The sequence below is a fragment of the Rutilus rutilus genome (genome assembly GCF_951802725.1).
Source record: "Rutilus rutilus genome assembly, chromosome: 10".
In the NCBI taxonomy this organism is placed as follows: Eukaryota; Metazoa; Chordata; class Actinopteri; order Cypriniformes; family Leuciscidae; genus Rutilus; species Rutilus rutilus.
The window spans coordinates 5,139,954-5,163,735 of NC_140215.1; the positions used below are offsets into that span (position 1 = coordinate 5,139,954).

The 23,782-nt window shown below is 36.3% G+C and overlaps 3 protein-coding genes across 4 annotated transcripts; 2 read left to right on the plus strand and 1 right to left on the minus strand.

Annotated features, from left to right (window-relative positions):
* Positions 1 to 1,946: 1,946 nt before the first annotated feature.
* phgdh (phosphoglycerate dehydrogenase) lies at positions 1,947 to 11,340 on the plus strand. Its single transcript, XM_084421583.1, has 12 exons — positions 1,947 to 2,155; positions 2,928 to 3,079; positions 3,688 to 3,753; positions 4,131 to 4,185; positions 6,197 to 6,295; positions 6,408 to 6,540; positions 7,254 to 7,402; positions 7,534 to 7,686; positions 8,725 to 8,863; positions 10,031 to 10,158; positions 10,253 to 10,469; positions 10,977 to 11,340. Exons 1-12 carry the CDS (start codon positions 2,018 to 2,020, stop codon positions 11,129 to 11,131), a joined length of 1,584 nt encoding a protein of 527 aa, XP_084277709.1. The 5' UTR covers positions 1,947 to 2,017; the 3' UTR covers positions 11,132 to 11,340.
* Positions 11,341 to 12,641: 1,301 nt separating this feature from the next.
* klhl23 (kelch-like family member 23) lies at positions 12,642 to 20,518 on the plus strand. The gene is made up of 4 exons (XM_084421582.1): positions 12,642 to 13,182; positions 14,960 to 16,177; positions 17,432 to 17,584; positions 17,752 to 20,518. The coding sequence occupies exons 2-4, from the start codon at positions 14,965 to 14,967 to the stop codon at positions 18,060 to 18,062; spliced, it is 1,677 nt and encodes a 558-aa protein (XP_084277708.1). The 5' UTR covers positions 12,642 to 13,182; positions 14,960 to 14,964; the 3' UTR covers positions 18,063 to 20,518.
* Positions 20,519 to 20,664: 146 nt separating this feature from the next.
* mettl5 (methyltransferase 5, N6-adenosine) lies at positions 20,665 to 23,782 on the minus strand. 2 transcript variants are annotated; one of them, XM_084421586.1, is made up of 8 exons: positions 23,673 to 23,782; positions 23,339 to 23,478; positions 22,773 to 22,887; positions 22,498 to 22,679; positions 22,341 to 22,423; positions 22,201 to 22,252; positions 20,936 to 20,985; positions 20,665 to 20,793 (listed from the first exon to the last, which is right to left on the minus strand). In XM_084421586.1, exons 2-8 carry the CDS (start codon positions 23,436 to 23,438, stop codon positions 20,752 to 20,754), a joined length of 624 nt encoding a protein of 207 aa, XP_084277712.1. In that variant the 5' UTR covers positions 23,439 to 23,478; positions 23,673 to 23,782; the 3' UTR covers positions 20,665 to 20,751. The 2 variants fall into 2 exon arrangements, with proteins under 2 accessions (XP_084277712.1, XP_084277711.1); XM_084421585.1 differs by having other exon boundaries at positions 23,339 to 23,432; positions 23,530 to 23,780.

Genomic DNA, 23,782 nt, shown 5'->3' on the forward strand with positions numbered 1-23,782 from the left:
TTTGTATTTATTTGTGAAATATGTTCTAGGCTCATTTATTTCTATTTGCAAAACACAATGCATGTGTTACTCCACTGCATTTTCGCTCAAATTGACATTTGTACTTATAGACATTGCTTTCTGTTTGTTTGCAAGTCGAGTTTTCCTTTGCAAAGCAGGTCGAGTTTGTTTGCAAAATGCTGGATTTGTTTGTTTAATTATGGCACAATATTAACTCCATAACCTGCCTGTGAAGTAGGTGACGTCATGCGAATGTTTAAAGAGCCAGCAAAACAAACTGATTTAGCCAATTTGGTTCATTTGCCTTGACATTTTTAACATTATGGAATGAAATAAAATTATATTTACTTTAAATCCTTAGTATATGACTTTTAATAATACAGATACTCTCGGAAGCCTTTCTTCTTGGTCTGGTACATGTTAAGACAAAATGGCAAAATAGCCTTCCAGAAAGTAAATTCTCCTACATGATTTTACTTCAGTGATATTGACTTCTAAAGTAGGGTAGACCAGGGGCTAGTTTTCACACATTTTATTCCAGTAAATAACATAGGTATATTATTTTTAACTGGCTTTTTTTCTTTCAAATTAGTGTTGATTAATGTTACTGAACATATGTAGGCCTACCATGTTGTCACACTATATGGGGTAAGTTGTCACAACTGAAACTTGCCATTACAGTGAAACAATTCTGAAAAACATTACATCCAGTGTTTAAAAAAAAAAAAAAAAAAAAAATCCTTTTAACACATTTCACATTTTGATGAAATCTCAATAAAAAAATGTACAAAAAATGCATAAACTTTATTATGATTTTACTTACTTTACTAGATTGTTACTAACAGATAAGTCAAGACAAGAGAAAATGGCAACAGAATAATGTCTGTCATGTGGTCACCTAATTAGTCAGATGCTTCAGCTTGTGTGAAGAATTAGTCCAACTGACCTGAAATAGCCTTCTTTTCATCCTATATTCACTTTAAGCTCACAAGAATAGATCATTGATATATTGAAACATATTGATCATTGAAACACCCAATAAAGTATGAAGATCCCAAATTGCAGAAATTAAGAATAAATAAGTAAATAAATGTATAATAGGAAGGAATTAAATAAATAAAAGTGGATATAAATAAATAAATAAATGTGGGGAAAAATGAAAAAATGTTTGTGAAAATAAATGTAATAGGAAAATACATAGACTTTCTAAAATGTGAAATATATAAATAATGTTTGAACAATAGATAAACAAATAAATAAATATATGTGAGAATAAATCATTGTAATAATAGGAAAATCCATAAAGAAATATATAAAAGTGGAAATAAATAAATAAATACATGTGGGGAAAATGAATAAACAAATAAATAAATTGATGTGAAAATAAATAAATAAATGTAATAATAGGAAAATACCTAAAGAAATATAAAAAAGTAGAAATAAATACATGTGGGGAAAATAAATATATAAACGAATAAACAAATAAATAAATGTATGTGAGAATAAATAAATAATAGGAAAATACATAATGCAATACATAAAAGTAGAAATAAATTAATAAGTACATGTGGAAAAATAAATAAATGTACAAATAAATAAATACATAAATTGATATAATAAATATATGGGAAAAATAAATTAATGTATAAATTAATAAGGAAATAAATACATGAAAAAACACTAAAAATAAATACAGAAAATAATAAATAAAAGGAAATAGTAGTGCAAAAATTAATTGTAGGCCTACAATACTTGTTTTATCAATTCCTTTCTTTTTTTTCTTTTTCTGTTATTTATTGACTTATTGTTAATTTCTGCAGATTTGTGGGTCAATAATACCTGCGTTGCCATTACATATTTTTAAATGTCGATAAACAAAACTATTGCGAAATGTGTGGTGCTTCTGTTGCACATGCAGCGAGGCGCGTGAGGGCGGAGTTTATATGAGGAGAACATCAGTTCGCAGTTCGCACGCGATCAGTCATTTGAGTCGAGTCGAGTCAGTGAATCAACAGCAATGGCTCCGGTATTAGTCAAACGCGTTTTAATCAGTGAAAGTGTTGATCCATGCTGCAAAACTATTCTGCAAGAGAATGGCATCGAAGTGACGGAGAAGCAGCAGATGACTAAGGAAGAGTTGATTGCAGAGATTCAGGTAAGTGATTCTGAAGTTGTGCAGCAACTTCACCGGAATATCAAGTGGCTTGATTTGAATCGCCGCCAAGCTAATGGCGTCTTCCAATGCAGGAACAGTACAAATGTGATGTAAAATATAAGCATGTGTGAATGCGTGGCTGTTGGATGCATGTGCTGAAGTTTGTGTGTGACTGTCACCCCTCCTCCTCCTCCTCTAACAAGAGTCTGATGCAACAGCAGCCTGTATCTGCACCATTACGCATTACACATTAGATTCACAACTAATGATTGTATTAGACATCAAACAATCAATCATGATCCTTTCCCAGTGCAGTGTGCTTAATGCAAGTGTGTTTTGCTCTCTGCATGTGTTTTATTGGTTGCGTTTTAATTTATAAGGTATTAGCATTCGCAGTTTATCATTTTCATTATCACCAATGATTCTGCTATTGATTCGGTATTTGACAGATTAAGTAAAAAAAAAAAAAAAAAAAAAATGCTTTATGATGTCAATAAAATATATTTATAATAAAAAAAATATATATAAATATATATGTGTGTGTGTGTGTGTGTGTGTGTGTGTACATATGTTGTTTATTGTCAGGATAAATAAACAACATTTTACAAAATAACAACATAAATAAACAACAATAAATATTAATTGATTTACTGTCAGGAATACATTGTATGTTGACTTGCATGTCGTTCTTATAAAGGTTTGGGATAAACTTAATAATACCTTGTTTTACATGCCAATTTTGTTTACATGTCTTACAATCTTTTCCCCCAAGAATTATGATGGTTTAGTTGTCCGATCAGCAACCAAAGTTACTGCTGATGTCATCAATGCTGGCAGTAACTTGAAGATCATTGGCCGGGCCGGAACAGGAGTTGACAACGTGGATGTGGATGCAGCGACCAAGAGAGGAATCATTGTCATGAAGTAATGAAGCATGTTGAGTCTTGCTCTGACCTCTATTCTCTGTGTTCTCAGTGCTAAAGCAGGTTGCTCTAGTTGCGCACTTTTCTTTATTCTGTTGTTAAAGGGATACTCCATTTTAAAATGAAAATTCTGTCATCATATACTCACCCCTCATGTTGTTTCAAACCTGTATGAATTTCTTTCTTCTGCTGAACAGAAAGGAAGATATTTAGAAGAATATCAGTAACCGGACAGTTTCTGGTCTCATTGACTTCCATAGTATATATTTTTTCTCCTACTATGGAAGTCAATGAGACCAGAAACTCAACCAGGGGTGAGTATATGATGACAGAATTTTCATTTTAAAGTGGAGTATCCCTTTAAAGGAATAGTTTGCACCAAAAATAAAATCTTCATAATTTATTGCCTCTCGTGTTATTTTAACTCTGTATAATATATAATTTTTCTCGTCAGAAACGCATATTAGGAGGTTCTAAAAAGAATGGCTAAGAATTCCTTTACTAAAAGTTATTTTTTTTATGCTGTTGTGTTTTTTAATTAATTTATTTTATTAGTGAAGAAGGTGATAGCAGAAAGATGTTATTATTATTATTTTTTTATATTTTTAGCACTCCGAGCGGAAACACAATCAGTGCTGCTGAGCTCACCTGTGCTCTTTTGATGAGCTTGTCAAGGTAAACTTGCAAAATTATTCTTTAATAAATAACTTCTGTTTTTTTTTTTTTAAAGGGTTCATATGTTTTGAGATAAATAATTATTTGTGTTGTGAAATTATTGTAACATTCAGAACTCCGAAGTCACTGATGTCTGATGGTGGGTCTGAAATAGGGAAGAAAATGATCAAACAATACATTAATAAACTAAATTTTGGCTGCTTTGGCCTGTAGAATAAGTGGACCTCAGAGAGAACAAAATGTAAACATGATATTATCCCTTTAAGTTTGTTAAATTGAGCTTTCACAATCATTATTTAAGTTATGTTCTGTTCCTATTAAATACCTTATTAAAAATTTCCAATAATATATTTATTATTATTTTATGCATTTCTTAGACATATTCCCCAGGCTGTCATGTCAATGAAGGATGGAAAATGGGATCGGAAAAAGGTATGCACACTTTTTGTCCTCTGTTGCACAGGGCATTGCATTATGGGATAGAGTATTGCATGCAACACATTTTTTTGGCAAATCATCAATGTATTCTATGCATACTGAAAGTTTACAAATACTGTACAAAGTATACACTGATGAGCCAAAACACTATGAGACCCCCGAAGGTGTCCTGTGGTGTCTGGCACCAAGACATTAGCAGCAGATCCCTCAAGTCCTGTAGGTTGTGAAGTGGAGCCGCCGTGGGTCGAACTTTGTTGTTCCAGCACATCCCACACATGCTCAGTTGGATTGAGATCTGGGGAATGTGGAGGCCAGGACAACACCTTGAAATCTTCATCATGTTCCTCAAACCATTCCTGAACAAAATGTGGAGTGTGGCAGGATGCATTATCCTGCTGAAAGAGACCACGTCCACCAGGGAACACCATGGTCATGAAAGGGTGTACATGATCTGCAACAATGTTTAGGTAGGTGGCACGTTTCAAATTGCATCCAAATGAATGGCTGGACCCAGGGTTTCCCAGCAGAACATTACCCAGAGCATCACACTCCTTCCACTGGCTTGTATTCGAAAGTGGCCGTCGAAAGACGGCCATGTGCTGTTCACCTGGGGAAGTGATGGCACCAGGATGCACTGTGGGATGACCACAGTGCATCCTGGTGCCATCACTTCCCCAGGTGAACAGCACATGGCCGTCCAGGTGATGTAAAAGAAAACGGGACCTATCACACAAGGTGACCTTCTTCCACTGCTCCAAGGTCCAGTTCTGACACTCACTTTCGGCAGTGGACAAGGGTCATCATAGGCTCTCTGATTGGTCTGTGGTGTGACGCATTCCTCCTATAAACATCATTTAAAATTGTATGTATTGTGCCACAGTGGACCTTCTGTTGGCTCGGACCCGACGACATAGCCTTCATGCATCCATTAAGCTTTGGGCGCCCAACACCCTGTCGCTGGATTGACCCTCCTCCATTAGCCTTCAAATTGCGCAAATTGAAATTGCAAATTGAATATACGCCGGATGGAAACGCGTCAATTTCGCAAAAACTCCCATTTATCGCAAAAAAAATTGTTCTCGCATGAGGTGGTTTTTCAGGCAATTCGAAAAAGAAATATTTCGCAACACTGCAATGGAAACAGTTTTTGCGCATTTACAGGTCACCTGACGTAGATGACGCGGTGTGTTTGGACAGAATGCGAGACAGAGCTCTTTATTAAATTCATAAAAGACAGAAGAATTACAGGAATAATGGATTCTAAACCTCAAAGAGATGCCACAATCAAGACCTCGAAGCAGAAATGAGTGAGAAACACAGAAAAACACCAGCCGCTCCAAGTATAAGGGTCTTTCCTCAACATTAATGCTTGGATAACACACATACGTCACCTTCGATTAATAATAATGGCCAGTGCGGTGGCTGGGATATACGTCAACCTACCAACATCTGTCGCCATGATTTTTGGAAGGACTTACCGCGAGAGGAAAAAATGACGTTTTAGTCGCATAACATCGGTTAATGGAAACGCCGTCATTTCGCAATAGTTTTTTGTCGACATTTAGAAAAAAATCACAAAAGTTTTGCTCAAATCTGTAATGGAAACAGATTTAGTGTTAGTTAATTCTCACCACTGCTGATCGAGAGCAACCCAGTCGCCTTGCCATAACAGTTTGGCCCTTGTCAAAGTCACTCAGATCTTTATTCCTGCCCATTTCTCCAACACATTGATTACGAGAACTGATTGTTTACCATCTAATCTACCCTATGTGTCCTTGTTTGGAAGATAATCAGCGATATTCGCTTAACCTGTGACTGGTCATACTGTTTTAGCTCATCAGTGTACAAAGTACATCCTGCAGAAATAGTATGCCAGTATGCCGTTCCATAGCCATGCTTTCCTGTCTGTGTCAACTCAGTCATCACTAATCAAATGTGATCACTGAATGTGTTGCTTCACATTGTTTTGGTAGAATGGCTGAGAGTTTTGCTAATGATTTTGCAGTTCATGGGTGCAGAGCTGTATGGAAAAGTTCTTGGAATTGTAGGGCTTGGAAGAATCGGCAAAGAGGTGGCGGCGAGAATGCAGTCCTTTGGTATGAAGGTAAGATCTTTGTGACCTAAAAATGGACTTGACTTAAATGCAGGCATGATAGTGATTTCTATCAAATAATTTAATTGTTTTACAAAGATTGAACTTTTTGTATCCCTAATAGACCATTGGGTACGACCCCATCACGCCTCCGGAGGTTTCTGCGGGCTGGGGTGTGGAGCAGATGTCTCTGGAGCAACTGTGGCCACAGTGTGATTATATCACTGTCCACACTCCACTCATGCCCTCCACCACAGGTACACACAACCAAAACAGGACATGTGTCGTCTTTCCCAGTTTGCTCAGGTTGCACAATTTGGTTAAAAAATTAAATTGTGATTTATTCTGGGAAATATTTCAATACATCTCATCTCATCTCATATTGCCATTGCTTGGATGCCAAGACTAAAGTCCTGAGATACCTGCGTCTAATATAGTATAATCTAAAACCTGCATCTAATCTAATCTAATCTAATCTAATTTTTATTGTTGACTATTTGAAATTATGTTCTATAGATATATAGATAAAATCCTAAGTTCAATAAAAAACATCTGTCGATTCATCCATCCATCCATCCAATCACATCCATCCATCCAATCAATCAGTCCCATCCATCCAATCAATCAGTCCCATCCATCCAATCAATCAATCACATCCATCCAATCAATCACATCCATCCATCCGTCCATCCAATCGATCACATCCGTCCATCCATCCACCCAATCGATCAGATACATCCATCAATTAATCCATCGACTCAATCACATCCATCCATCCATCCATCCATCCATCCATCCATCCATCCATCCATCCATCCATCCATCCATCCATCCATCCATCCATCCATCCATCCATCCATCCATCCATCCATCCATCCATCCATCCATCCATCCATCCATCCATCCATCCATCCATCCATCCATCCACAATTGCCCCAGTATAAAAGCAAACCTTTGATGTCCTACACAGGTCTCCTCAATGACGCCTCATTTGCTAAGTGTAAGAAGGGTGTGAAGGTGGTGAACTGTGCTCGTGGTGGCATCATCGATGAAGCCGCCCTCCTCCGGGCTGTGGAGTCGGGGCAGTGTGGAGGAGCGGGACTGGATGTGTTTGTGGAGGTCAGAGCTTGTCTATCACCCAGACTGAGAACTATTTTAGCTTGTAGCTGCATAAATATAAATAAATAACATTACTTTCAGAAATATTTAAAATATTACTAATAATGTTGCTGTTATTTTGGGGTGTTCAGGAGCCTCCAAAGAACCGGGCATTGGTGAACCACCCCAATGTAATCAGCTGTCCTCATCTGGGAGCCAGCACTAAAGAAGCACAGGCTCGGTGTGGGAAGGATATCGCCCTGCAGATTGTGGACATGGTTACTGGAAAAGCATTAGTGGGAGCTGTGAGTTAAGCTCAGTTTACCAGTGTCAGAAATGAACTTTATGATGGATGGGGCAATATTTGCCCTCTGGAACGGATTCTTTTCCCCCCTGATTTTTCAGGGACATTTTGTATATTTATGAGGGCTTTTTTTTCTTTTTTAACCATATAAAATCATAGCAACTTATCCTTTTATGTCAAATAGTTCAGTTAAAATAAAAATATTCAATCTGAACAATTATGAATGATGCAACCAAGTAATTTATTTTGTAGGACAAAACAAGTAATGTTCACCAAATTCCACCATGGAAACCCTGGAAATATCAGGAATTTTGAAAATGAAATCCTTGCTAGATATTGAAAGGAAAAAGTTGGTACACAACAGCTCTGAAAATACATTCAATTTATTCAATTCTCACTTTCAAATGATTACACTCTTGTGTATTGTAAGACTTGCTTGCAGGACAAAAGTGATGTTCAGTTTGTGTGTGAATTGTTATTTTTAGTGAATCCGATGAAACGATTAGCAAAATGGACTGAAAGATTCATTAGCATATTCCTCTTAATGAATGAGTTTTAAAAACCCTTTTCCAATTAAGAAATTGATGTTATAAATTGGCAAATGAGAAAGTATCTTTAACATATAAGAAATTACACACATAACCTCAACTCTTTAGGATATTTACATAGATTAATTTGTTTAAAGCCAGCATGAAATGAAAATTGTAATAGGTTATTGTGTAAGTGCATGTTATTGATCTCATTTGTAAACAATTCATCCATGCATATGCTGTATTTCTTATATTTTTATTAAGATTGTAATTTTTAAATTACTGTGACGTAGGCCGGAATTCTCCAATCATTTAGTCTGCTTAAACCCTTTCGCATTCAGATCTGCCTCCATCCAATCAACAACCGACGGACAGAAATAGTCCCCGCCCTTCATTCTTTTGTGTTTTCGACAATTTATTTCACTTGGCTGTATATCACAATACAGTAGAACAGATCTGCACTATGTCTGTTACATCTAGACTTTAATCTCTTGTTTTATTCTCCTCAGGTCAATGCTCAGGTGTTGGTCAGTAGTTTCTCTCCTGACTCTCATCAGTGGATTCGGCTGGGAGAGTCCATGGGCAGAGTGTTGAAGGCCTGCAGCACTTCTAAAAAACCCTACAGTCACATCCATGTCACATCACTTGGTAGGTCAATTATTAAGCAATAATTTAGCCAAATACGTTGTCAACTTTTGTTATTAACTCACTCACTAACTGAATGAGTTCTGAAACAAATGGCAAGCAATACTGTTAAATTATTTTAATAACCATTTTTTCATTTACACATGATGCAGGATTGGATTTACACACACATATTTACTGTCAGGAGAAAACCCTCCCATATATACATGTGAGAGTTTGCTGTCGGTCAGATATATTTTATGGACTTTTAGAGTAGATATTTCTACTCTTCTGAGAAAAATGTTTTGTTCAATTTTTATTTTATTTTATTTTATTTTATTTTTTATCAAATGAATCCACATTTACAGTAGTTTATAAGGTCTTAATATCTTAACCCTGTGTGACCACTACAGATGTGTAACTCTCTCTTTCTGGATTAATAATTTGGAATGATTAATTCCATATTATTAGATATAAAATCATGTTCTTGCTTTGAAAACCCATGAAGATCAGTGTTGTTATTAACTGAAATAAAAACCATTCAAAATAGTTGTTGTTAATTAAACCAAAGATGAAATGACATAAAATATAAATATTAGATACAATAAAATTTCATTTAGAAATGTTGCCTAATAAACCAAGTAATAGAATAAGCTTCATTTGAAATATTAGTAGAAATATTTCTTAAACAAAAACTAATGAAAATAACAAAAAACAAAAGAACTAAAACTTAAATGAAAATATAACAAGCTAATTCATAATAATAATAATAATAAAACAATAAAAGTATATAAATAATACTAAAATATCAATGTTTGAATTTTTAGATATATTAATTTGTGATGTAAAAAGTCATGCATCACAGGGTTAATTTTTAAATAACTTATGGTTTTCGCCATGAAAATAACCAAAGAATCTGGCTTTCGCTTTAAAAAATTTTTTATAACATGATAACATTGTCTTGATGAAACAAAGATATTGTAATTGTACTACAATTAAATAAATTACTTACAAATGAAATTATTATAATTTACATTTTTATCTATTGGCATTACATTTTTATCATCAACAGTGCAAGGATGCCATCTTGTGGCAATATCATACATTTGTATCCATTTTACGTACAGTATATATACATATAAAATGTAAAAATATCCAAAATATTTGTTTGTTTGTTTATTTGCTGTTCAGGGGAGTCCTTGAAGAAGTCCACTGGGTTTTTGAGCTCAGCAGCTGTAGTTGGTTTGCTCACTGAAGGTCCTCAGAAAGGCCCCAACTTGGTGAACGCACTGCCTCTAGCTGCAGAGACGGGAATTACCGTAAGACAACTTTACAAAACCATGGTTTTGAACCATGTATTTCAGGTCAAAGCACACGTTACGTTAAATCTGTCCCTGTGTCACAAACCCCCAGATGAAGACGGATCATAACGACTCGAATGACCGCGAGGCGTGTGTTGTGGAGGTCTCTGTGAACGGCAGTAGCTGTAAGGCGGTCGGCTCGGTGCAGGCTGGGGTTCCTGTGCTGTTGGAGCTGAATGGAAGTGTGTTTCGACAGCCTGTTCCTCTCAGCGGACACCTGCTGTTCTTCAAGGCCGCCTCCTCCACTGAGCTCCTGCTCTCCATAACCGGTAAAGGCTGATTCAGGTTTTAGCTTTTAATGGGAAGAATAACTGAGATGGAAAAATTAGCAATATTAGGAATTTTAAAATGATGATTTCCTGTTCAGCTCTAAAATATTGACCAGAAATCGCTCTTTGCATGTAATTTATAGAAAATGTTTCAAAATCCTCAAGCAATCACAAACGACTGAAAGTCGTGAAAATGTATTGGTCAAAAGGCATGAGAACCCTGTTTTGTTTATTTTTTTGGGGGGGTAATTTATTTCCACTTTACAACATCCTGGAATAAATATATATTATGTTTATTTATGTTTATTTTTTTTTTTCTGAGAGGAAAGCATATTCATCATTTATTTACATATTCATCTAACCGTTGCTCTCAGCAGTGTGGGTGTTGAATGTTCGCTAACAGTATATAGCTGCTCACGTATTTATGACTTCTTTTTACCCGTAAGAGAACTTAGCCGTGAGTGTATCGGGACCTTCAGTTTATTGATGCTTTCCTATCTTCCTCAGGGGTTTTGGCTGCTGCAGGTGTGGAGATGGAGTCCTTCAGTGCCTCTACTGCCAGCAGTGGTGACCAATGGTACTGCATGGGGATTTCTTCACTGCTGGGGGACATTGGTGCCTTGAAGTCCTTAGTGAAAGAGGCTGCACAGCTCACTGTTTAAATATCTGTCACTGAACCACTTAACATCCCAGCGTCTAAAGCTCTAGCCTGACTGAGTTTCATTACTTGCTGTTACTCATTGATCACAACATTACGTTTCCTAAAACAACAGTGTGGAAAAAGTCAGATTTTTACTATTCTTGTTATTAGTTCACTAAACCTTATTTCTATTGCAGATATGTGAATGTTCGATTAAAACAATAACCATCAGTGCTTTGCAGTGGATTGTGTCTCTTTTCATACTAAAGGGTTGCCATTTTTGTCTCTAAAGTGTAAAAATTACGTTAAATAACTGACGCCATTTTGTACTACTAAAATAGATATTTACTAAACACTGCACTTATTTTTCCCTTTTTTTTCCCCCCTGTTTCTTTCATCATCAGGATAGAGTTTTTGGGACTGTCCCCACCTCTGTTTCTGACGTCTTAACAAATATGCATTAACAAATAGCACTTTGTTTTAAGTCTCTCTCTCTCTCTCTCTCTCTCTCTCTCTCTCTCTATATATATATATATATATATACACGTGTTTTACTCTATAATGTATTATCAGAAAGTCTTTTAATATATTGATCATGTTTTATTTTGGTAATTTAGGGGATGAACATAAAAACAAATTAGTCTCAAGTTGAGATCAATTTGTAATAAATTACTTTAGCTCCTTTACAGGAAGATATAGATGATGTATACTTATTGCTAATATGATCACTTGACAAAAATATGTTCCTGAGTCTTCATTAAATCCACTTTCGAACACTTTTTAGTTTCACCATCTTGACCACTAGGGTTGCAATGTCAAACTCAATGTCCCCTAACATTATAATACGGTCCTCATTTTTATAGCTAATGTTCCCAGAATGTTGCTGAGAGGTTTTACACTGATATAATTTAAACAGGGCTTTATTATTGTATTACCTAAACATAAACTAATGTTCAAAGAACGTTTCAGGAGCCAAACATTGTCATTTACGCACCCTCAGGTTTTTCTAAACCTGTATGAGTTTCTTTCTTCTGCAAAACACAAAAGAAGATATTCAAACAATTTCTGGTCCCTCCATTGACTTCCAAAGTAGCCTAGTTTTTTTTTTACTATGAAAGTCAATGGGGACCAGAAACTATTTGGTTACCAACATTCTTCAAAATATCTTATTTTGTGTTCGACATAACAAAGAAACTCATACAGGTTTAGATCAACTTGATGATGAGTAAACGTTGACTTTTTGGGTGAACTATCCCTTTAATCTGTTTATATATCTTGAGATTCAATTCACATTATACATGAAATTTAATATATCTTGAGATTGCAGAATGCGTTCAATTTAAATTCTTCAATTATTAGCACTTAATAATAACATGAAAGGATATTTAAAACCTCTGAGAACTTATAAATCGCCTCTATCAAGCAGGAAAAGGCGCTCGCTTCATCGACTTGACCCTCAGCACTGTTTCCATGGTAACTGTGAGTTATTTCTGTCCTTTTAATGTACCCTATGGACTTAATGGTAGCTACACACCAATAACTCACCGTCGCTAAGCTATATAAACAAACCTTTTTTAAACGAGTTAAGAAAGCGGTGAAGCAGCGCTCGGAATGGATTAATTCTTGGTGTTCGGCCGCCCTTGGTACTAGTAGTTTCCCTCAAGCGTTATTATGCAACGGCTTTAATCCTTATTAGGATTATACACTCAGCACTGCCATGATAACTGAAACGTGAAAGCTAGTATTATGTCTCAGTTGATTGAAGAATCGATCAAATGGTGGCACTTTGAACATGTCTTTGTAAAGATGGGATGCTTGTGAACATACTGGTGTCGTCACATGGCTGAAGGACGGCTGTGTTGAATCACTAGTGGCGGGTGACAGCAGCGAGTCTCTCCAGCTATTACACAGATACCAAAATAGGAGCTCGACATTCTAGTCTAGTGGCTGAGACTAAATACAGGGGCCACATGTCTGATCTGTCCGAGCGCAAGTTGCACTGTTGGGGATAAAACTTCTCCAGCGAAGAAAGGACGAGCTGTGTCAGTCAGTCAGTCTGTCATTACGGGCCAGGTAAGCTTGTTTTTACATAGGGGCTAGTTGTCACAAGCTTCATCTAGGTTGTTAGGTAATGAGTTATAAATTGCACGAGGGCTTGTTTTCATTAGCAGTGTTTTTGTAATATGTTGCTTGCAAAAACCTAATTCAAAGGTTCACGGGGTTATTATATTTAACTAAAACTTAATAACAAACATGCTACTGAAATAAAACAATTAACCCTTTATTTCAGCTAACGTTAGTTGTTTTCTAATTTCTCATTTAGTTTAACGTTATGTACTAAAACAACTAAAACCAAAATAAAATATGTATAAAAACAAAAACAAACAAAACAAAAACACACAATATATCGGTCACCATATCGGTAACGGCCGATAAATGTTCATTTTTAATGTTATCGTTTTCGGCCAATAAGAAAATTTGGTCGATGTACTAAAGCCGATACATAATGGATTATTTTCTTCAGATGAGACACTGTTCAAAACTGTTCAAAAGGGAAAATACATTTAAGTGTAACATGTGCAGCACAAAATCTGTCATATAGGCTACAATGAGGACATCATTATAATTGTGTGCTTGGGACATGGCTTTTAATGATAAGACTTTTGTTGTTATAATCAGGCTCTCAAAATTATAAAAACTTTGGATTTTGATTTATCGGCCAATATATCGGTTATCAGCTTTCAAATATAAAGAATTATCGTTATCAGCCAAAATGTTCATATCACGGTGCATCCCTGGCCAACACACAACCAACTTACTAAAACGGTAACTAAAATGAAAAGGAAAATGGTAAATATAAAAATAAAAACTAAATTTAAATAACACTGGTTCAAATGAGCCTTTTATTAGGATTGTTTTGTTCATCTTGTGCTCATAACTAAATTGTCTACAAAGATTTTTGTTATATCTGTTAAAGGGATAGTTCACTTTGAAATTAATTTTTGATATGTTTTAGCTTACCTCAAGGGCATCCAAGATGTAGGTGTCTTTGTTTCCGCAGTAGTTTCAATTTTGATATTTTTAGGTCAAACCGTTCTTGTCTGTCAGTCATATAATGCATGTCGATGGTCACTGGCTCAAAACACAAGCACAGAGTCCAAATTAAAACAATTCCCCATCGTCCAAATGAAACAATTCCCCATCATAAGTACACATTGATGGCCTAAGACACGAAACGAGCGGTTTGTGTGAGAAAACGAACAGTATTTATATCGTTGTTATCTCTTGAAAACAGCACATGTCCAAATGATCTGACGGCGCAGGCGGGTATAGATATATACATAGATGTCGCCTTGGCTACTGCAGTTCATTGGAACGAAACCGTAGCCAAGCGACATCTAGTGTATATATCTATACCCGCCCGCGCCGTCAGATCATTTGGACGTGTGCTGTTTTCAAGAGATAACAACAACGATATAAATACTGTTCGTTTTCTCACATATCACTCATATCAAAAATTAATTTCAAAGTGAACTATCCCTTTAAGTAAACAAGATAACCCAGTAAAAAACAGACTATATACATTCAGACAAGTCAACTATATAATGAAAGAAGTTTAAACAAAAGCTGAAACAGAAAAGAGATAAATGTCAGACAAATTTATTGTCACGTGTGTTTACGATTTTATACAATTGACTAATTACTATTTCTTGGCCAAAACAATAATATTTTATATGTTACAATTTACATATAGCTTTTTCATGATTGTTTTTTCGTAATTGTTTTACTGTGTGCATTTTGCCTATATTGTTTAATGCTCTTAATTTAATGATAAATCATCTCTTTCCAGTTGCAATGTCAGGAAAAGTTCAAAGCGGCTACTCGTATGAGTTCTGCGACGCTTCACACTCATCAGAAGTGCTGGAAGCTCTTCACGAGTTCCACAGCAGCGGTTTGTTCACGGACATCACCCTGCAGTCTTCATCCGGACAGCTCTTCCACTGCCACAAGGCTGTCCTATCAGCCCGCAGCTCCTATTTCAAGGTAATGTTCACCTTAGACATGAGAGAACGTCTGAATGACACCATCAACCTACCTTGCATAGACGGGGAGATTCTGGGTGCTTTGGTGACTTACGTCTACACTTCAAAGATCAGCATAACCCAGAACAACGTTCAAAGGCTTCTGGAGGCCGCAGACCTGTTGCAGCTCAGCTCGCTCAAGAAAGCCTGCGAGAACTTCTTGATTCGTCTGCTGGATGTCGACAACTGTCTCGGGATGCACTCGTTCGCCGAGCTTCACGTGTGCTCTTCACTGGAGCGCGCGGCCTTGAGGATCATACTGAGCCGCTTCGAGGAACTCACACTTCAGGAGGAGTTCCTGGAGGTGGATTTCCAAAAGCTCGAGGTGATATTAGCAACTGAAAACCTTAATGTGTGGAAAGAGGCGACGTTATTGGACGCTGTGGTGAAATGGGTCGCCCATGACGCGGCTCCTCGAATAGACCGCCTGAAAGAGCTTCTCAACTGCATCCATCTCGACGTGAATGATGTGTATCTCAAAACTGCTTTGGATCTACGCAAACAAAGCTTTGAAAGCAAATTGCGATCCTTAATTCTCACCTCCTTGAAGCCAAGCAAAGGTTTCTCAAACTGCTGCAAAAAACTAACATGCAGCTTGTATGTTATTGGTGGGTATTACTGGCATCCGTTGTGTGAAGTCCACATGTGGGACCCTGTTTCCAACACGTGGGTTCAGGGCAAAGACATGCCTGACTTTGCAAGAGAGAGTTATAGTGTGGTACTTCAAGGCCCTGATATCTACGTGACCGGAGGATACAGGACAGAGACTGTAGATGCTTTAGACACCGTGTGGATTTATAACACAGACTCGGATGAATGGACTGAAGGATGTCCGATGATCACAGCCAGATATTACCACTGCTCCGTGGCTTTACGGGGGTGCATATATGTCATAGGCGGATATACGGCAGGAGCTCCTACGCGAGAAACTGAATTCTATGACCCCTTGAAGAAGACATGGTTCCCTGTGGCGGATATGATACAAGGTATGAGAAATTCAAGTTGTGTCTCAAATGACTCACCATATACCAATACTATGTACTCAACTGTGTAGTAGTGTATGAATTTTATAAGGTTATTTTGTCATCGAACATAAGTCTTACAGCCCCTCCCCCTCAACTAGTGTCCAACATCCCACAATTAAGTGCATGATCTGAGTATTTGAAGTTCACTTTTACTTTTGGCAATTTTCAGTGTAAAAACACTACTTTCATTCTACAAAACGCCACAGAATAGTGCATAGGTAAATTGGGATGCATCTTCAGTTTATTTACAGACAACCTTTTACTAAAAAAGGAGGTTTTTTTTAAGCGGTCTCAGTTCTGGAAGTATTTTTTCTCACATTTTTTGTTGGGATTTAAAAAAAGAATAATACTTCAATAAACAGCCATTTGCCAGATCTACCAGATTCATCTATCCAAGATGAATTACAACATATTTGCAGCAAAAAAGTATGAGAAAATAGGACAAAAAAGGACAAAAGTACAAGACTGTGCACTTAAATGTTGTCGTGTCATTTGCAATGTTTCATGGATTACGTAATGAAATCAGAAACAAAACATTCTCATTTAAATACAGATTATTAAAAATTTCTTTAGTACATTTCTGGACAAATATTTAGACATATACACTACTGTTTAAAAGTTTGGGCTCATTAAGATTTATTAGTAGTTTTGTTCAGCAAGGAAGCATTAAAAATTGATCAGTAAAGTCAGTTATAAAGTTATTTTATAAAAAATGCTGTTCTTTTGAACATTCTATTAATCAAAGAATCCTGATAAAAATGTATGTTTCCACAAAAATATGAAGCAGCACAACTGCTTTCAACAGTGATAATAATAAGAAATGTTTCTTAAGTAGAAAATGAGCATATTAGAATGATTTCTGAATGATCATGTGACATTGAAGACTGGAGTAATGATGCTGAAAATTCAGCTTTGCACCACAGGAATAAATAGCATTTTAAAAGATAGTCAAATAGACATCAGTTACTTTAAATCGTAATAATATTTCACAATATTACTGTATTTTTGATCAAATAAATGCAGCTTTGGTGAGCAGCAAAAGAGACTTATTACAAAAACGTATGTGTAGTGCAGCTTTTCACTACGATTCAAGCTATTAAAAGACAGTTTAAAAAAAAATTATGTTGGAAAATGTATTGTCTTACACAGAAAAGCTTTAAAATACCAAAGACTTAAAATGCCTGTTGATGGAAGTTCGTTTTTTTTACTTTAAAGGTGTGGGAAATGCAACCTCTTGCGTGGTGAATGACAGAATCTATGTAACTGGAGGGCATTATGGCTACAGAGGAACCTGCACTTACGAGAAGATTCAGACTTACCGGCCAGAAATCAACGAGTGGACAATCACAACGATATGTCCACATCCTGGTGAGCCACCTACGCTTCGTATCAGATGAGCCAAAATGTGTTCTCCACCAGCATCCAAACAGAAATGAGTCCATCTGGTTTCTCTCATAATGATGTACCTGCCTATATTTGACCTTCTTCACCATCCCTTATTATTTGAAAAACTCATCAAAACTCTTTACTTTCAGAGTACGGTCTTTGCTCGGTCTCCTTGAACAATAAGCTTTATCTGGTCGGCGGTCAGACCACCATCACAGATTGCTACGACCCCGAGCAAGATGAATGGAGACAGATGTGTGCGATGAAGGAGAGAAGGATGGAGTGTGGATCGGCTGTTATAAACGGGTGCATCTATGTAGCAGGAGGGTATTCATACTCTAAGGGGACGTATCTGCAGAGTATAGAGAGGTACGACCCTGAGATAGACTGCTGGGAGATCGTGGGGAACCTCCCATCGGCCGCGCGCTCACACGGTTGCGTTTGTGTGTTCAGCATGTGAAATCACTACACAAATCACATTCAGTGGGGTCTAAAAGTCTGAGGTCACCATGTATTTATATAAACCTGAAAATAAATAGTTCAAGCAATGTCGTAAAATGAATAAGCAGTACTTCAGGTTCTGAATTTCAAGGTCACAAATCAAAGTACAACACCCTTTTGCTGTTATGACCCGCTGCAAACGAGATGTATAACCAGACACCAGCTTCTGTCAGTGTTTCTGAGGAATCTAAGCCCATGCCTTCTTCAAATCCCATTTTCTACGGGGTTCAAGTCAAGTGACATTAGCCGTGTTTCCATTACCCTTAAAATTGCGCAAATTGAAATTGCGAATTGAAAATACGCCCAATGGAAACGCGTCAATTTCGCAAAAACTCCCATTTATCGCAAAAAAAATTATTTACGCTCGCATGAGGTGGTTTTTCAGGCAATTCGAAAAAGAAATATTTCGCAAAACTGCAATGGAAATTTATAGTCGCATTTATAGTCACCTGACGTAGATGACGCGGTGTGTTTGGACAGAATACTGAGACAGAGTTCTTTATTAAATTCATAAAAGACAGAAGAATTACAGGAATACTGGATTCTAAACCTCAAAAAAGTGCCACAATCAAGACCTCGAACAAGATATGAGGGAGAAACACCCAGAAACACCTCATATGTGCCGCTCACAAGTATAAAGGTCTTTCCTTAACATTAATGATTGGATAACACACATACGTCTCCTTTGATTAATAATAATGTTCAGTGCGGTGGCTGAGATGTACATAAACCTACCAACGTCCGTTGCTATGATTTTTGGAATGACTTATCGCGAGAGGAAAAAATTTAGTTTTAGTCACCATTTCGCAATAGTTTTTTGTCGACATTTAGAAAAAAATCGCGAAAGTTTTGCGCAAATCTGTAATGGAAACGCACCTTGTGATGTGTAAAAAGTTCTTGCTTGTGCTTTTGGGTCAGTAGTGGTGTACGCCTTGGAGTTCTGGCATGGAAACCATCTGCGTTTAGTACTCGCATTACTGAAAACCTCAGTGCCTGTTGCCACCAAGTCTTGTTGCAGATCTTTTGCAGTCACTCGAGGGTTTTTCTGGGAACCTGCCTTCTCAGAAATCTGGTTGCAGCCGTTGATAGCTTCCTTTTCTGCCCCGTCCAGGTAGTGTAACCGCTGTTCCTTTAACTTTAAACTTGTGAACTGTGCTTCCAACGGTGTCTCTAGGAACATTTAGGGCTATCTTTTTGTATCCTGTTCCTTGTTTGTGAAGGGCAATGACATCTTCTCTTAACTTTTTGGACCATTCTTTTGGTCAAACGTGACACTCAACAAACCTAGCCAGTTCAGTATTTCATGTGTTCTAGCTCAAGCACACCTGGTGCAACTAATGAGCCCTTGATTTGTTGCATCAGATGTTCTTGAGACAACATCTGTTTTGCAGATTTGTGCTGTTGTGAGGGATTCTCTTCAGGGGGTTGAATAATCTTGAGACTGCAGAAGTCATTAAAGTGGCATTTTCAGTTGGATTTGGGGAAACCACTTGAAACATTTGTTGTGTTGAGCTATTTCAATTACTTTTGTTTGATTTGAAGTCTATACATTTTGCCAATGAACCTGATTTGCAATGGGGGTTGAATAATTTTAATCACAACTGTATATCATTATCGTTCTTGGAGTGAATGGGCCTTAAATCCTCGTGCATTGCAAATCCACTCTCACATCATATTCACTAAACCTTTGGCTCAGCTCTCTTCCTGATCCGAATGCCTGCTCTGCTTGTATGACAAAATTATTTTTAGAAAATTATTTTTCTATTTTAGACAACAAAATAGGGGCAATAGTATGTAATAAAACATTTTTCCATACTTATCCAGACATGGAAGTGACTAAAATCAAATTCCAATACTTTTCCATTCTGCGTAGGAAAGGAACCCTGCAAATTTGGTACATTGATCATCAGACTTTTTGTACAGACGGTCAGATGCACAAAATGCTCTTTGGATAATCTCAAATCATACTGGAGATCATGATCATCAGGTTATGTTCATGTCAGCTCCGAAAGGGAAAAAACCAATTAAGAATGAACTGAAACTCGTGTACATTTTCAGTTTCGATTTATCACAAGAATTGTTTCCCTGAAAAAATCCCTGAAAATATATATTTTTTTAACTTTTGAAAGGTGATGATATCATATTTGTTCAACATGTGAAGTCACTGATAATGTGTGAGAAACAGTTTGTCTGTTGTCTGTGCTGGAAGATAAGGGGCTGTTTCTAAACGTATACCGACAATAGATTACAGCACTTCACTTTTTGCACAGTGACTTTATAATATTTTGCAACTAAAAAACAAAACTACTGGTATTTCAAACATGATTTAAATGTATTTATTCCTTAATCAGTATTCCTTAATACTTAATCAGTATTTATTTACATGATTTTGAATTTGTAATACAATTGTGTGATGTGTAATTTATTGTTTTTAGTTATTGTGATGATGATGTTCAACTGTGTATGCTGCCAAAAACGTGAAAAGCACAAATTGAAATAAAGTTCCAACAATAGTGTGTTTGTAAATCTCTGCGGTACCCACCCAAAAATGATACAGTATGTAAATGTATAAAATTTATTTTGTACAACAGTGAAAAACTCTACTAAAATGTTGCAAAGCAACACAAACTCCTTTTTCCCCAACGCCTTTATGTTGGAGTGAATCGAATGAAGTCCACTTGAATATCAACCTACAATAATCAGATAAAAACAGAAATATTATATTAGCAGTTTATCATGTCTGATGCACATGTTGCCAGTGCAATAATTCTTCTTTTTTGTGGCAGTGTAAAATGTGAAAATGAAACTTCTCAACTCAAAACATGGACTTACCGACTTCTTTTTGTGGAACTTATAAGATGCCGGCAGGTCATATCTGAGCTCTGTGAGGAAGACAACAGTTCAAGATAAATAAAATATCATTATGACAAACTATGAAGCTTATTACATCCTACAGGTATTGCAGAAACTCCAGCATGCTCTTGTAGTTCAAAAACAAAACAATAAAACCTAAAATACTCTTCAAAAGTTAGGAATTAAATAAAATGTTAGGAAACATTTTTAATGTTTTTGGGGAAAAAAAAAAATCTCTTGCTCACCAAGGCTGCAGTTACTTGATCAAAAATACAGTAAAAACAGTAATATTGTGAAATATTATAACAATTTAAAATAACTATTTTCTATTTGAATATATTTTAAAATGTAATTTATTCCTGTAATGCAAAGCTGAATATTCAGCATTATTACTCCAGTCTTCAGTGTCACATGATCCTTCAGAAATCATTCTAATATGCTGATTAGTTGCTCAAAAAACATGTATTTTTATTATCAATGTTGAGAACAGTTGTGCAGCTTAATATTTGTGTGAAATCCATGACACTTTTTTCCAGGATTCTTCTTTTGAAAGTTCAAAAGAAGCATTTATTTGAAATAAAACAACTTTTGTGAAAAATTTAAGACTTTACTGTCACTTTTGATTCATTTAATGCATCCTTGATGAATATAAGTAATTAGGGGTGTAACAATATATCGTGTCACAATATATCGCAATACAAAAATGCAACAATATGTATCGTGGATAGTTCACCCAAAATCAAATTTACCCTGTGAGAAAGAATTGAAGTTTTCAGAGTCAGTACTACATTAAACTACAATATATTATGTTGAATATAATGTATAATAATAGGGGAATATTAGTGGGTCCTGATAATGCTTATGTTATAAGTCTTATGTTACCAGTAAAAAGTGGCCTACATTATTTTAAATATATCTAGCCATATTCGTCTAAAATAATTCTGTATTTTCAGGTTCAAAATCATGAATATATTTATTCTGGTGTCACCACTGTCCAAGCCTATTCATTTACACCCACAATGTTATATCAAATTTAGCATTTAATCAACGGTACATTTTTTCTTAAACTTTTATTATATGTCTTGGAGTATCGCAATAATATCGTATCGTGAGTTCAGTATCGTGATATGTGTCGAATCGTGAAATTAGGTTATCGTTACACCCCTACAAGTAATACTTTTTTTTAAATAAAGTCTTTCTGAACCAGTAGTGTGTATTATGTTTATAGGTGTAGTAAATGTTACCTGCAATGACTTCCATTTTCACTTTCCAGTCATTTGCTTTCTTCTGAATGTGCTGCACAAAATTGCAATTCAATTGTAAGTAATGTTTTCTCATGTATAGAGTTGAAGCTGCTAAATTATGACACAATGGGGTAACTTACATCTCGTGTTGAGGTCTTGTGAAGGGAATACACTGCCGTACTTGCCATAGAAATCGCTGTCTGCAGGAACTGCATGTCAATACCTAAGGTTGAAGACATGGATGTATAAGTTACTGTGAAGTGAAGCATTGCATGCAGAGGATAAGCTGACTCTTACCCTGGTTGTGCTTGGTGCCAAATGGCGGGTTCATGATGACCGTGTCAAACTTCTTGCCGTAAGAGGATCCGATTGAGCACACGTCACACTGGACCACATCAATGTTTGACAATTCAAATTCCTCAACATTTCCTTTGAATATATCCAAGGCGTCATCATCGATGTCAAATCCAACACACAGTCTTGTAAGGAAAGATCACGGTTATGTTGATTCACATCATTTTTAAAACTCGAGTAATTTTAGGCCATGGAGAGAAGGATGGAGTTGGTCTTACCCAGCATCAAGGACTGCAGCTCCTATAGACAGAACTCCACATCCACAGCCCAGGTCTGCAACTAGTTTATTCTGTATGTCATCAAATGTGTTGTGAATGGTGTACAACATGCAGCCTATAGACAAAAGCACATAGGACAACTGAATGCAGGGCTCAACATTAATGACGTTAACAACATTAATTAACGTATACTGAACTGTGGTATTCAGATATAGAATACAGATGTGAATATAGCATATATATATATGGTCTGCTAGATGAATGTGTGCACACACACGCACACATATACATATACACATACACATATACACACACACACACATATATATATATATATATATATATATATATATATATATATATATATATAAATAAATGTATAAAATATAAATGTAAAAATATATATATATAATATGTGTGTGTGTGTGTGTGTGTGTGTGTGTGTGTGTGTGTGTGTTTATTCACCTGATACAAGTAGACCACATCCATACATTCACAAGTACGCATCTCACATTAAATAAAAGTGTCATTATTGAGTCTATATAACAAAAATACATAATCCTCACCCGCTATATGAGGACTGGTGGGGTACTGCTCCAGGAGGATTTTGGGCTCCTCAAATCCATCCACCTGCTGAAGGCAGCTCTCCAGCTCTTTAAGCTTCATAACTTACATCAGACGATCAGTTAATCCAGCTCATACCAGCCTGTTGGTATATGTCATGCTAATGTTAATCGGATGAGGAGCGTTGACTCACTGACTCTCTTAACTGAAGCGCCAAATGATCATGATGGATCATGGATCTTGTGATGTCTCCTTCTGATATATGGTGATTTTCCTCAAGTGGATAGTTCATACAGTGGATCGCATTGATAATATGAAAACATGTAGTGCACTTACATGTGTTTTTCTCTTCTTCTTCTGCAAGATTATCTTGCCGGCCTGGCATATTAGCGCCACCTGCTGGATGATTACCACCATGCGGCACAGTCATCATAAGTCAAATGACC